The 12,678-nt window shown below is 40.7% G+C and overlaps 1 protein-coding gene across 2 annotated transcripts in view; it reads left to right on the forward strand.

The window, feature by feature from the left end:
* The first annotated feature begins 6 nt into the window (after positions 1 to 6).
* scn1ba (sodium channel, voltage-gated, type I, beta a) overlaps positions 7 to 12,678 on the forward strand; it is a 13,337-nt gene continuing 665 nt past the window's right edge. For both annotated transcript variants that reach the window (XM_032518461.1, XM_032518459.1), the window contains exons 1-5: positions 7 to 1,481; positions 8,399 to 8,565; positions 10,286 to 10,523; positions 11,975 to 12,116; positions 12,402 to 12,473. In XM_032518461.1, coding sequence (XP_032374352.1) covers positions 1,430 to 1,481; positions 8,399 to 8,565; positions 10,286 to 10,523; positions 11,975 to 12,116; positions 12,402 to 12,468 — 666 coding nt within the window. In that variant the 5' untranslated portion in view covers positions 7 to 1,429 and the 3' untranslated portion in view covers positions 12,469 to 12,473. The remainder of the gene's footprint in view (positions 1,482 to 8,398; positions 8,566 to 10,285; positions 10,524 to 11,974; positions 12,117 to 12,401; positions 12,474 to 12,678) is intronic.

Here is a 12,678-nt window from a genome sequence, read left to right on the forward strand (position 1 = left end):
TTTTTTTTTTAAAGGTAGGGACGAAGTGATAGATAGACGGACGCTGCGTTTAAATGAACTAATTCATGACTAGTTGATTGTAGGAAACACAGTAAGAGTCATGTATAGCCAAACTGAGTGCACAAAAGAATAGCGCACGTTTCTGAAGCCTCCAAAGACGCACAGATGGGCGGGCAGCGGTGTAAACAACCTGTCCATTAGCTGTCCAGTGCATGCCTTTCAATTCAATCCCACATCAGTCCTGTGCTGCTGACCCATCTGAGCACCAGAGCCAACGGTGCTGTTGCATTCAAGCCTGTGAGCACTACTCTGAGAGCAGCCAAACAAACCACATGGCTGCCCTGGATTGCTGCATGAAACTTTATCTTTGAAGAGATAGGGTTAGTAGTTCATAGTTTTGAAACTGCACATTAGATTGCAGAAAGAAAGCAATTACACCGATTTGAGGCAATAGCAATAACAAAAGATGAAATTGTAATTTCTTCTAAAGCCAAAGAGAGGTGGAAACAAGCAAGAGGATACTTCCCACTGCTTCTATTTGCCATTCCCTCAGACTGTGGCTCTGTCAAGCACCGACCCTCCCATGCCCAGGTCACATCTGAGAGGAAAACAGCTAAATGTTTCCTGTGAAAGGCCGTTATGCATGCAACATTTTGACAGACTTTTGAGCAGCAAAATCATTCTAAAACTACTCTCTCCCATGCTGCCTTCCTTTTTTTTTTGTGCAAAAATTGCTGAGCTTGGCCCCTAAAATATCAATCGCTCAGTAGCCTTGTTGGTTAATCATGGACGGTGACATTTAGTGACCAGTCTGCGTGTCAGTGTACCTGCATTATTTGGTGTACAAAGTCTCATTGTGGGGATAAACAGCCCTCAAGGTGTGTCACAGAGTATAAATAGTTGAACAAAGGCCCTTTTTAAGCTGACAAGAGGCCGAAACCTGAAACGTGGGGAGTGATTCTCCCCTCTGGTAACTCTACACGCTCACACACTGAGTGGCTGGACAATCTCTCCCGTAAAATAGAGTTACAGTACTTAGATCCAGAGAGGGTGAAGAGAAATGCATTAGGGCACATGTCTTCCACACTGCTCCAGTTGTTTTTTTTTCAAAAAGAAGACCCATCCACCCCTCCTTCTGGCCCTCACATGAGTTGAAAAAAAGTAGGAGAAGAAGACACCTGGGCGGACCACATCCAGAGTCCCAACAGCCTCAAGAAGTCTCCTCTTCTCACCACCCAGACCTTTCATCTTGGTCAGGACTAAGGAGTAGAGGTTTTACCACCAGGCTGGAATAGCTGCTTTACATCTGTCTTTTGTCTCCTATACTTAAGTGTGTGTGTCTCTCTGTGTGTGTGTGTGTGTGTGTGTGTGTGTGTGTGTGTGTGTGTGTCTGTGTGTTGTGAGCCACCGGTCTTTTTCTCCGGTCAGGATGTCTGCAATACAAGAGCTGCTGCTACATCTGGCCCTCCTAGTGCTTCAAGGTGAGTTGGCAGCTGTTGTGTTACTATGGCAACGCCGTGATGGCAACACTTGGCATGTACACGGCCCCAAGCCCACCACCCCCCCCCCTCCCCTTTGCTGATGTGCACTTTGTTACTGTTGTTAAGGTGTTTCCTGTTGTCTGATGTTGACCACTTTACCGATGTCTGCTCTGTTTGTAGGCAATGCTTTGGCAGTCTTCGCGTGCGTGTGTGTGCGTGTGTGCGTGCGCGTTTGTGCGTGTTCATATTCAGACGTGTGAGTGTTTCATCTTTGGGCTGGACTGTTTGCCAAAAGCCCAGCTGTTTGGGTTTTTGTAAGAGTGACGAGATGAAGCCATTTGGTGGGCGTGAACACACACACACACACACACAAAGTATTTTAAAAGAGAAAAAGGAGGAGAAGCAACTCTGCAAGGAAATAATTAGAAACAAATGTCTTAGGAAATTTATGACACAGCCACGTCTCTTAATTTGTGGTCTCTTGCTTAATTTTAAACCATAAATAACTGTAAAATCATCAATTGGCGGACAATGATGTATGTAAATTATCACATTTTTTCCTTTTTCTAAGATTTGTTTTCAGTACAAAACCCAAGTTAAAACATAATATTTTACGTGTTTTCGATATGATCCGCAAAAAAGAAAAACATAAGTATGTCAAAGCTTTTTTTTTAAGTTGGCATGTTGTCGTCACTTTTTAAGCACTGCGATTTAAAATTGAGCACAAAAAGAAAGCAAAGCATTAAGAGAGATTTACTGAGCACTTATCACTGTCAACCAGCTGTTCTTTGTCTCGCACTCAGTTGCTGATAGCAATACTACAAACCATATTAATCATGATCTTAAGAAATATAACATTACAGTAAAGCTGTTGTTCCTTCAGCCTACATGAAGTGGCAGTTTGGCAGACGTGGCAGAAACAAGCTGCGGAAAGTTAAGCCAGAAGCAGATAGTGAGCAGAGAAGTGAAACTTGGCAAAAAGGAAGAAGGTTACACAACCTCAATTAAGAGAAACACACAGTTCGGTTGAGGAGGCGGCGGGTTAGTTGAGGCTGAATGTGAGCACATCTGGAGCCGGACGCAGTGAGGATGAGGATATGAGAAGAGTCAGGAAATTGGATGGAATCTCCCAAAAAAAAAGAGGAAAAGAACAGACTGAGGCTGATAAAAATAGCAGATTGGGCTCTCTGTGCATTTGCATGTGCTAAAAAAACACGAGATAGAATTCAAGAAGTTTCTAGTAGGCAGGAAAAAAATCACATATACAAGTTAATAACTAGGATGATGATCCAAGCTCCAACAACGCTCTCTCAAACTTCTATCTACAAATGTAGCTTCATCACAATTGGGATTGGTGCCGGCTGCACAGGGCAAATGCAATTAGAAAAAGAAGAAATAGGAGAAATAAAGGCACAGCTTGCCCCGAAATACAATAAAACAGACTTTGAGATCACTTTTAGCTTACCATAATATTCTCAGCTTTACTTTTTGTTATGCTCAAAATGCCCAAAAAAGGCTCTCTCTTTCCAACTGTAAGGGCAGAATCATTCACGAGCATAACAATTCAACTGGCAGAGTTGTGTGTGCTTGCTTTCAATCCAGACTGCAGAGGCTAATAAGAACCTAATGCATCCGATGACAATCCTTACTAATGCATACAGCAAAAAGGCTCTTTAGCCACACAGAGCCATTAGGTCTGCAAATGGCTTGAACACAAACTTATGGTCAAAGGAAATGGCTATCAAGGGGATGTCTTAACAACCACACTATCTTTTCCGCCTCTGAGCCATTTGGGTTCATGTCCATCCATTTCTCCACTCCAACCACAGAAACTGCACAAATTGGAAATCACATTACAGAAGAGCTTATCATCTTTTTAAGTGGAAGGGTGGAACATAAACCAATTAGAACTGCTTGAGTGATGCACTGCAGAAAGTTCTTGAGAAAACGATAAACACACGCACGCACGCACGCACACACGCACACACGCACACACGCACACACACACACCTGTCCACTTGCGATCCGATCACTCAGATCTGATATACCAGGTCAGAACAGGCTTATACACACACCTGAGCCCCTGTTCATCCAGCTGTGTAACAGGGGTGCCCTGTAGCTAGGGGGTGGGGGGGGGGGTACGTGAGTGAGACGGGCTTTGAGGATGAGATGACATTCTACACAGCTTGATTTATATTTGCATTATATAAGCTTGGAACCCAACAGTTTCTCAATTATTATTCTGAACACCATTAACAATGGTTACATGTGTAACACTTTGATTTGATGTTCATTTTCACCTCAAGTCAGTAAGAACTAAAAGAGAATGAATATGGGACTTACAATTGTCACGTGGCCAGACACATACCAAATTGCATAAATGCTTACGTATCTGCAGGATGTATAAACAAAGGATAGATTGCTAACATGTTCGCCATATCAACTTACAAGGCAATAATATGTCAGACTTGTGTCGTTTTTAGTATGTTATGCAGTTCTGCCAGTAAACAGCCACAAGTACTGATTTGTGTATCTTTAACTTTGCATTTTGGAAGATAATTCTTCACAGTTGTGTCATCACAATTCAAAAACTAATAACATTAGTAATAGCTGAATCCCTTTTAGGATTTCGTGTTCCTATGCCTTTTTTACAGCAGATATTTGGGCATGTTAGAGTAGAAAAAACATTCATAACATTAATAGGTCCTCGCCCCATTTAGGTATGTTAGTGAGCCAGTATGCACAACCACAGGGCCTCAGAGCTGGAGCACCTTAACAAAGTCATAACTCGTGTTGTTAGCTACACCTGTGCTTTTCCTGCTTTGACAAGTCAAAATGCCTGCCCATAAAAGACTTTGTAGAGATTGCTGTGGGACAAGAGAAGCTCAGAGTGTCATCAACAAGTTGAATAGACTACTGAGCCGAGGATTTGTTGAGAAAAAGAAAAAACGTTTGCCTTGTGTTTCATTCCTCAAAAAGATTTGGATCTATTTTACAGAACAAAATGTCATTGAACATGCAGTACTAAGAGCCTTTGTGCATAAGTTGCAGAGAACAGAGCAACAGAGAGAAATTAAGTGAGACCAATATACTGTACAAGACAGTATTTTTACTTCTTTTTGCCCATAAATTATTTTCCACAGTAGAAAGAAGGGCACATTTTGGTAGAAGTGAATGAAATGTGGCGAAGCACTCAAGTTGGATTTAGTTATAATTATAATGTTATCACCTTGTCAGCTTTTAATTATTCTTTACTTTTTATGTTTCACTCATTGATTTTAGTGTTTTTTTTGTTTGTAAAACAAATGTTGAATGTCTTGTTCTGCTTTTTGCACTCCAGAAAATACAAATTCAGCTGTTAGAGCAGCTTTTGAAAGACTGAGAATTAGGCAGGGATTTCTCGAACTCGCTCTATACTGATAAACTTTTGCACCGTTGCTTTACCAGCGTTGACAATATGACAGCTTTGTGGTATGAAATGAAAGCAACGCTCTCGGAGCAGTGAGCTACAATGGTCTACTTGTTCCAATGGAAAGTCTATTGCTCGCTTGGTTACAAAGGAAAGGTCATGGATTCTTGGTATTGCCACAGGTTACGTATGCCTACAGTACATGCATGTGTTCATGTCTGTGGGCACCCAGCCATGGAAACAGATGCTGTTCTCCCTCATCCCTTTTTTTGTTGCTTATCCAATTTTCCTTTCTTCATCTCTCTTATGCTCAGTTCAGCAAATAACCTTGATCCTTTTTGTATTTCCTTTAGCTCCCAGCAACAGGCTAAGCTAGCTAACCTCAGTGGGTGGATGGTCTAATGTGCAACTAAAGCTATAAATCCGTTTTTTTGCTTTGTAGGCCTCAGAGGTATACAGCAATTGATATGAGGGATTAAGCAGCCAGCACCCCTGTTAGGGAAAAAAACTCTTAATCTGCAGTTTCTGGAATATCTGTTTGCATAATCCTGAACCTCAGTTCACCGATTACGCAATGTATTTGCAAATGATGCTCTGTGTCTTGCAGCTGTTGGTGCAAATTTTTGCTGAGGTAGTTTGGTGGCTCTGTCTCTGTCTACCTTGCACTTTGGATGCGCAGTTCCTTATGTGTCTGCTTGCATCTTCATCTCTCTCTCTCTCTTTCTCTCTCTCTGTCGTTTCGCTATCTTCTTAACTCGCTGTCTCAGCTTTGGACAGTCAGCATCATCACTGCCCAGCTTGCACAATCTCGCCTCTCGCTGCATCACTAACCTCCCTCAGGATTACGGCCTCACGCTTTCTGTGTGTGTTGTCCTGAAACATTTTCATCTGCCTCTGTTTGTGTTCATGTCCTGCAACTGAAGTGCTGTCTTCTGTCTCCAGTCGTGCTTTTTAGTTTATGTCCTGATGTCCGTCAATCATGTGCTTGGTTGTTGTTGTAATATGTCTCCTCTGTCTGTCTTATTGGTCTCACCTCATTTTCTAATAGCAGTCAATATGCCGGCCATCTCAAACCCTTCTGTGTTTCTCTGCATGGGATGTCTTGCTCTTGTGTGATCCTGTCTTTCTGTCTCTTTCTGCCTGTTCTCCTGGTCTTTTCTACACAGCAGAAGCTGATAGGATACTCACAGACTTGAGTCAAATATCACTGCATATTGATGTTTAATTAAACACAAAAGATTTGGTGGAGTCTCAATTTTTAAATTGGCATTAAGTGATGAATGATCGACCGCTATTGGCAGCCGAGCATTGGCTGCGGCACAGACAGCTGATGCATCTTACAACAGCCGATAATTAACACAAACAATCAAGTCCCATTTGGAACAAGACAAAGCTATTTAGAGCTTTGTTTGTGCTTTCTGTGAACTGTAAGTGAAACCAGTTCTCTAAGCAGTTCATGAGAAGCTGCAAATGCTGTTTGACCCAGGTCTGTTGTGTTCTAAAGGTCCTAATGCAGACCCACCTCCCAGAAAACCTAAAAACCCAAGACCCCAGTCTTAACTGAACCCTGTTTTGTAGGTTTAGACGTTCAAGTTTTCCTCACATGAGTTGTTATGGGGGGTCTCACAGTAAATGTTGCAGCGTTAAATAACACACGTTTTAAAATAAATTCCAACCGATACATTGGAAACTAGATGAGTGTTGACTTGATCTCATCTGATAGGATTGTGGGGGTAAATTAAGTAAAATAGGATGGGAACAATTGATCAAACTACTTTATTATATATTATATCTATATATCTAAGACTGAGACAAGAAATAGCAGTAATAATACCTCAATGCACAGGAACAACTGTGTGCACACATCTACAAGTAGGACAAACATTATTTTTCTGGCGTCTCTCATTAGAGGTTGCTGCGTTCCCTCATCTCAGCAAGTAAGCTGATGAGACAACTGTTATTACAGAACAATGTCCAAACTATGAAAACGTACAACGACACTAGCCTTTAGGTTTTCATCAATGCATGCTGCATTTTTATGCATTTCAACTAAATGCAATAGATTACTTGTTTAAATGTCGCTTTGGTACAACAACTCAGTAAAATTAGGACTGGAGATCAGCAAAAATATCAATTGTTTGAAATCTTTTCAGGTCCACTAAAACCTAAAACCACTGAATCGGGAATTAATTCACTCATAATCAGGCTCTGGTTTAGTCGTTCTCGGGTCAGCTGGGTTCAGGTCTGTGTTTGTTTTTATATGCACAGCTCTATCTCTTTTTTATGATAGCAATGGGTCCATTTACTTTTGGGTTTATGCTTTTGGGCATGTCAAGTCTTACATTATGTTCTTAATGTTCTCTCCTTTTCCTTCCCTTTTTTCTCTTCCCTCCCTCTTCCTTCTCTGCAGTGCATCCAGCGGCATTAGGCATCTTCCCTCCTGCTTCCCCAGCTCTCCATGCTTTTGCAGAAATAGTTGTTACTACTGAAGCCTGTGCTAACATTCTCTTTATTTCCTCCTCCCTCATTCCTCCCCTCCATGTGATTCTGCAGTGTGGTGGCATTTCAATTTGTGTGATTTCTTTAAAAGGTCACACTGTGTTGCTGCAACTTTTGAATCCCAGGGAGTAAAAGGCTTTTTAGCTGTTGAGCAGTTCTGCTCCTATTTTCTTTTACAAATTTGTATAATTGAGGCTATGGACAATGTGGAGTCTCTGTGAATCTCAACATTTAATGATTTCAGTTCATCTGAGTTGTGTTTCCTGTCCTCTCCCTCATCTCCCTCATCCCACCTTGTGATTCGAAACAAACGCATCCCCAGAGGTCAAAGTTGAGAATAGCACAAGATCTTTGGTTGAGGGCCATGCTGAGGCCTCAGTGGAAACTGCAAGGGGCAGTGTGAGAAAGAAACATTTGAAGTTACAGGTGTGTTACTCCCGGCCGACGCGAAGTACGTGTCATGATGATGATGGCATATATAGACTCACGCTTCTATATATGAATTTAGCTCAGTCACCAGATAACAGAATGTAAGAAACTAGTAGCGCACACGGCAACCTCTTTATTTCCCCTCAAAAACACCTAAAATGTAAATACTACAAAACTAAAAAAACGAATAATCATATTCAGAACAATCTAAGTACTGAAATGATGAGTGGAAATAAAAAAAATGCAATAAAAAATCAATGCCCAACACAAAAGAAGAAAAAAAATGCATGCAATGATCATTGGGAGCAAGCACGCTAAATCAAAAAGTTGCAGTAGCTAAAGTTATAGCTATAGCTATTGTTTAGTACTGTTTTGACAGTTTGGCTGCAAGTACTGAGATACTGGAAACACCAGAGCTCTGCTCGTGTATCAACCTATTGAGTCACAGGTACATAAAGAGGATGAGGGTCTCCCATGGCTCTTACCTCTGAACACTGTGGCCTGCAAATAGACAAAGAGCAATAAAATGATACAGGAGGTTTCAAACTCTGTTTTGTTTTTCATCATTTTCACTCTGTAGCCTCTCTGTGCTATGGAGCCTGCGTGGAGGTGGACTCGGACACAGAGGCCGTGGTCAACAAAGGCTTCAAACTTGGCTGCATTTCCTGCAAGATGAGAAGCGAGGTGCCCGCTGCGGCCTCAGTCGACTGGCACTTTAAGGCTTCAGATGAGACCAACTTCACCCATGTGAGTAATAATAAGATATATAACGAGGCAAGCTCTGAAGAAAGCAGCTCTCAGTTGCAACCTAAAAGAGTAGTTCATCAGTTAAGAAAATACACTTCCCTTCTTGCAGAAAATAAAATGAGACGATTAATACCCCTCTCAAGATTGTTTGGTAAACCTAGCAGCCAAATAGCAGCTTAGCTTAGCACAAGACTGGGAACAGGGAGAAACAGCTTGCCTAATTAGGGCTTACAAGTACCTCTAAACCTCGCCCATTAGCACTTTTTACTGTATCTCATTCCATCCAAACAAAAAAACAGCGTGAGTGTAAATATTTCTTTCTTTTTTACGGGTCATTATTTGGCAGAACATTTCTTGTCGACATTATGAAGTTGCCAGACCATTTGTTGTCCAGAGCCAGGCTAACAGTATATCCCTGTGTCCAATCTTTATGCTAAGCTAAGCTACCCATCTCCTGTAGCTTTATATGTAAAGTAACGTGATTCTTCTCATCCAACTCTCAACCGTTTTGGGGCCAGAACCGAAAACACTCATTCAGCAATAAAGAAGTAAAACTACAGCGTTATTATTATTATTACTACTATACTTTACCCTACCAAATTTGACCAACTTGACTCCAACACCATCATCAGGTTGGACAATTAATGCCACAGGTGTGTTGGGCCTGATCACAGACAACTGTGAACTTAGCCAGTATGCAAGTATGCTAAAATTGCAGGAGATACTTCAGCTTTGTAATTTACTGCCTTTTAAGTCCTTAAAAACCAAGCAAGAGAAAAGAACAAGCCTCATTCTCTACGCAAAGTTATTACATTACAAATACTTAAAAGACTCCCAAGGATGAGAAAAACTTATATATCTCATACAGTCGTTCTTTATGGATAAACAAGGCCGAAACCTAATTTCTAAGTTACCTTCAATACTAAGACTAAAAGACAGATAGTAGTGGTGTTAATCAGCAATGAAATCAGCATAGTCAAGACTAAAGAAAATGTTTTAGTTACACCGTTAAATTAATGTCCATCACATAAATACATGTTTTCTCCCTAATGTAATATCTTATCATGTGTCCAGATAAAGCCATATATAAAATCAGCACAAAGCCCCAAATATATCCATCACAACAGCCTTAAACAGGATTGTACTGTATGTCTTCTCCTCTGGGAAGCGGCTGCGATGCATTTATCATGAGAGAGAGAGGAAGAGCATTTTTATAACAGACTTTTCCCTCCCTGTGTCGACTGGAAGACAGCGCCTTTGCTGAACAAAGCAGCCCTCACCAGGCAAAGCAAAGAGGCCATTACAGTGTTTTCCAGCAGGAGAGATCCCATTATCGTTTAGCCTTCATTAAGACTATGTATCTACTAATTTACCGTGAAGTGCAGAGGTGATGCATCTCGATCGATACAGAAATACAGCAGCAGTGCTGATATGGAGACTAGCTGTCTGTTTGCTCTAGGATGACAGGGAAACTGAAATCCAAACTTGGGAAGGGTATAAATTTATCAACAAAGCTAACCAAAAATTGGTGAAAAGTCACACTAGATTTGTGAAACAGAAATATATGTTCCCATCACGGAAGGTTTGCTTAAATATAATAATATTACATTTTATATTTGGGAAACCCTTGCCTGAAGCCCCTGTTTGCTTTGCTGAATGTCCAAATTCTCTATTTTGATATGTTTCCTTTTTAAAGAAATCTTCTGTTATTCTCTTCCAGTTATACCACTATGAAAATGAAACGCCCACTATCATTGACCGACGTTTCTATGACCGCCTGGACTGGAACGGCACCAAGGGCAGCAGGGACCTGCAGGATGGTTCTATCTTTATCCTCAATGTGACCTTTAATGACACAGGAACCTACAAGTGCATATTCAGCCGCACCCTCATGTATCCCAACTACGAGTTTTCAACTGAACCCAACATTACTATCGTCATGAAAGTGGTGCCACAAGGTAAGAACAAAGAGGAGGGGTGGTGTACCATCTGTTTGAGCGGGGAAAAGGGAAACTAAATTAGCTCTCTTATTCAAAGAAATGTAATTTAAACTGTTTTGATTCAGTCTCACCACTGTCATTGTTCAGCCTATTGTACACTCCTGGCTGAGAACCAACAGCAGACAAACAAAGTTGGAAACTAGCTGGTGAACATAGTAGAACATTTAACAGCTAAAGAGCCAGATATGTCTGGAGATGGTAGAGACCAAAACAGAGCTGAAAATGTAGGGAATATTGGACTTACATGTCAATGTTTTGTTTATACGTTTTTTATGCTGCCTCCATGTGGTCAAAACAGTTCATTAATGCAGGTTAAAATAATGTGAGTTAGTTAAAGGTACTCTAAGCAATGTTAGGTGACGTTACTTCTTGTTGATGTTTGATGCTCGGCCCTCCCTCCTCCTCATTACTTTTTTGCGTCATCAATGCCAAATTCAATCTAACTGGATTGGAATATCCGTAAGGGATAATATAGAGCGAGGCGGTTATTGAATACAACCCCGACAAACTGCTGGCTTTCAATAATTTACCAACAAATTTGAAAAATACAGAGGTAAATGCATCTTTTTGTTGTTATCAAAAGCTATTTGTTGTTTGTTACTGTAACTGTAACTTTATTAAGTTTATGTTAATGGTCAGTTACATTTGCTCTCCTAAAAACAGAGGTAATTTTATAATAAATATTGCATAGTTGATAATTTGCTGCATTAACTTAACAGGTGGTAATTGGTTGTTTTTCGAGCTTGTTTTGCTGCCCAGAAATGTTTTAATGCAAGTTAATGTAGTTACTGTCAACAAATTCTCACCCCCATCTCGTAAAATACAGATGCTTGGTCAGGAACCTTTGTCATTACTGACGCTAAAAGTTTCCTTTAGAGTTTTATCTAAATGTGCTTGGTCTGGACTATTGGCGTCCCTTTTGCGCTTTATCTTAACATGCTTGGTCGGGACTATTGGCATCCTTTATGACGCTGTTATGTTAAGGAAAAAGTTGTGGGTGGGTTTATGTTTCCGTGCACGCGGGAACGGTACGGTTGGGTTTAGGAAAAGATTGTGGGTGGGCTTACATTTCACTGACACACGGGAACGGGATGGTTGGGTTTAGTAAAAGGGTTAGGGTCTTAGTGACAAGTGCTTAAATTACCACAGAGGTGTCCCCCAAGGTTCAATGCTCGGTCCTCTGAATTGTTATTACTTGAGCAGGACATTAAACTCTTGTGGCCTTTAATTGTAAGAAAACTTAATCAGCAGCAGGATTCAAGAAGTGATGAATTATGACACTGTAATTCAGGACAGAAGGTCATGACATATGACTTATCCTTTTAAATGGCATAAACTGAATCTAACCTCCTTTCTATAAGCACACAGATACATCATGTCTTACCTTATCTCCCTATCTGTCTTTGTAGTTACCAGGGGACTGGCATCCATCTTGTCTGAGGTGATGATGTATGTGTCCATCATTGGGCTGCAAGTATGGCTCGTAATTGAGATGATTTACTGCTACAGGAAGATTTCAGCAGCCGGAGAGGAAGCTTTGAGAGAGAGCGCGTGAGTAACACTTTAAAACCATCGAACACAAACATAGCCAGCCTCTCTTCAGTGCCAGTCCATACCCGGATCCTGCTGGGTAGTCCAAATTTCTCCACCAACCACTTTCACCTTTGTTTTTCCTTTCGGACATCGTTTGGAAAGCGGAGACTTAATCGGTTTCAATCTCCTCTTTTCAAAATAACAAACATTTTCCTTCATCCTCACTGTATTGCTATATTTTTATGATTGTGATTAACTGTTCTTAACCACCTTTTTCCCTTTCCACCATTATCTTTCCTTAAGGGCGGAGTATTTAGCTATAGCATCAGAAAGTAAAGATAATTGTGCAGGTGTTCAAGTGGCAGAATAGCATTGGTAAGTCTGGATTTTTCACATCTGAATTCAGTTTCTTCTTGTGCTTTCCTTTGTTCTTTTTTTATTTTACAAAGATGGAGTTTATACAATGTGTTAATTCCTGTTTTATTGTTACTACCACTACAGGAGAACTAGGTTGAAAGTAAAAAAAACAAATCAGCATTACTCTCATGAGTATATATATATATATATATATATATATATA

The sequence above is a fragment of the Etheostoma spectabile genome, chromosome 6, assembly GCF_008692095.1.
Source record: "Etheostoma spectabile isolate EspeVRDwgs_2016 chromosome 6, UIUC_Espe_1.0, whole genome shotgun sequence".
Lineage (NCBI taxonomy): Eukaryota > Metazoa > Chordata > Actinopteri > Perciformes > Percidae > Etheostoma > Etheostoma spectabile.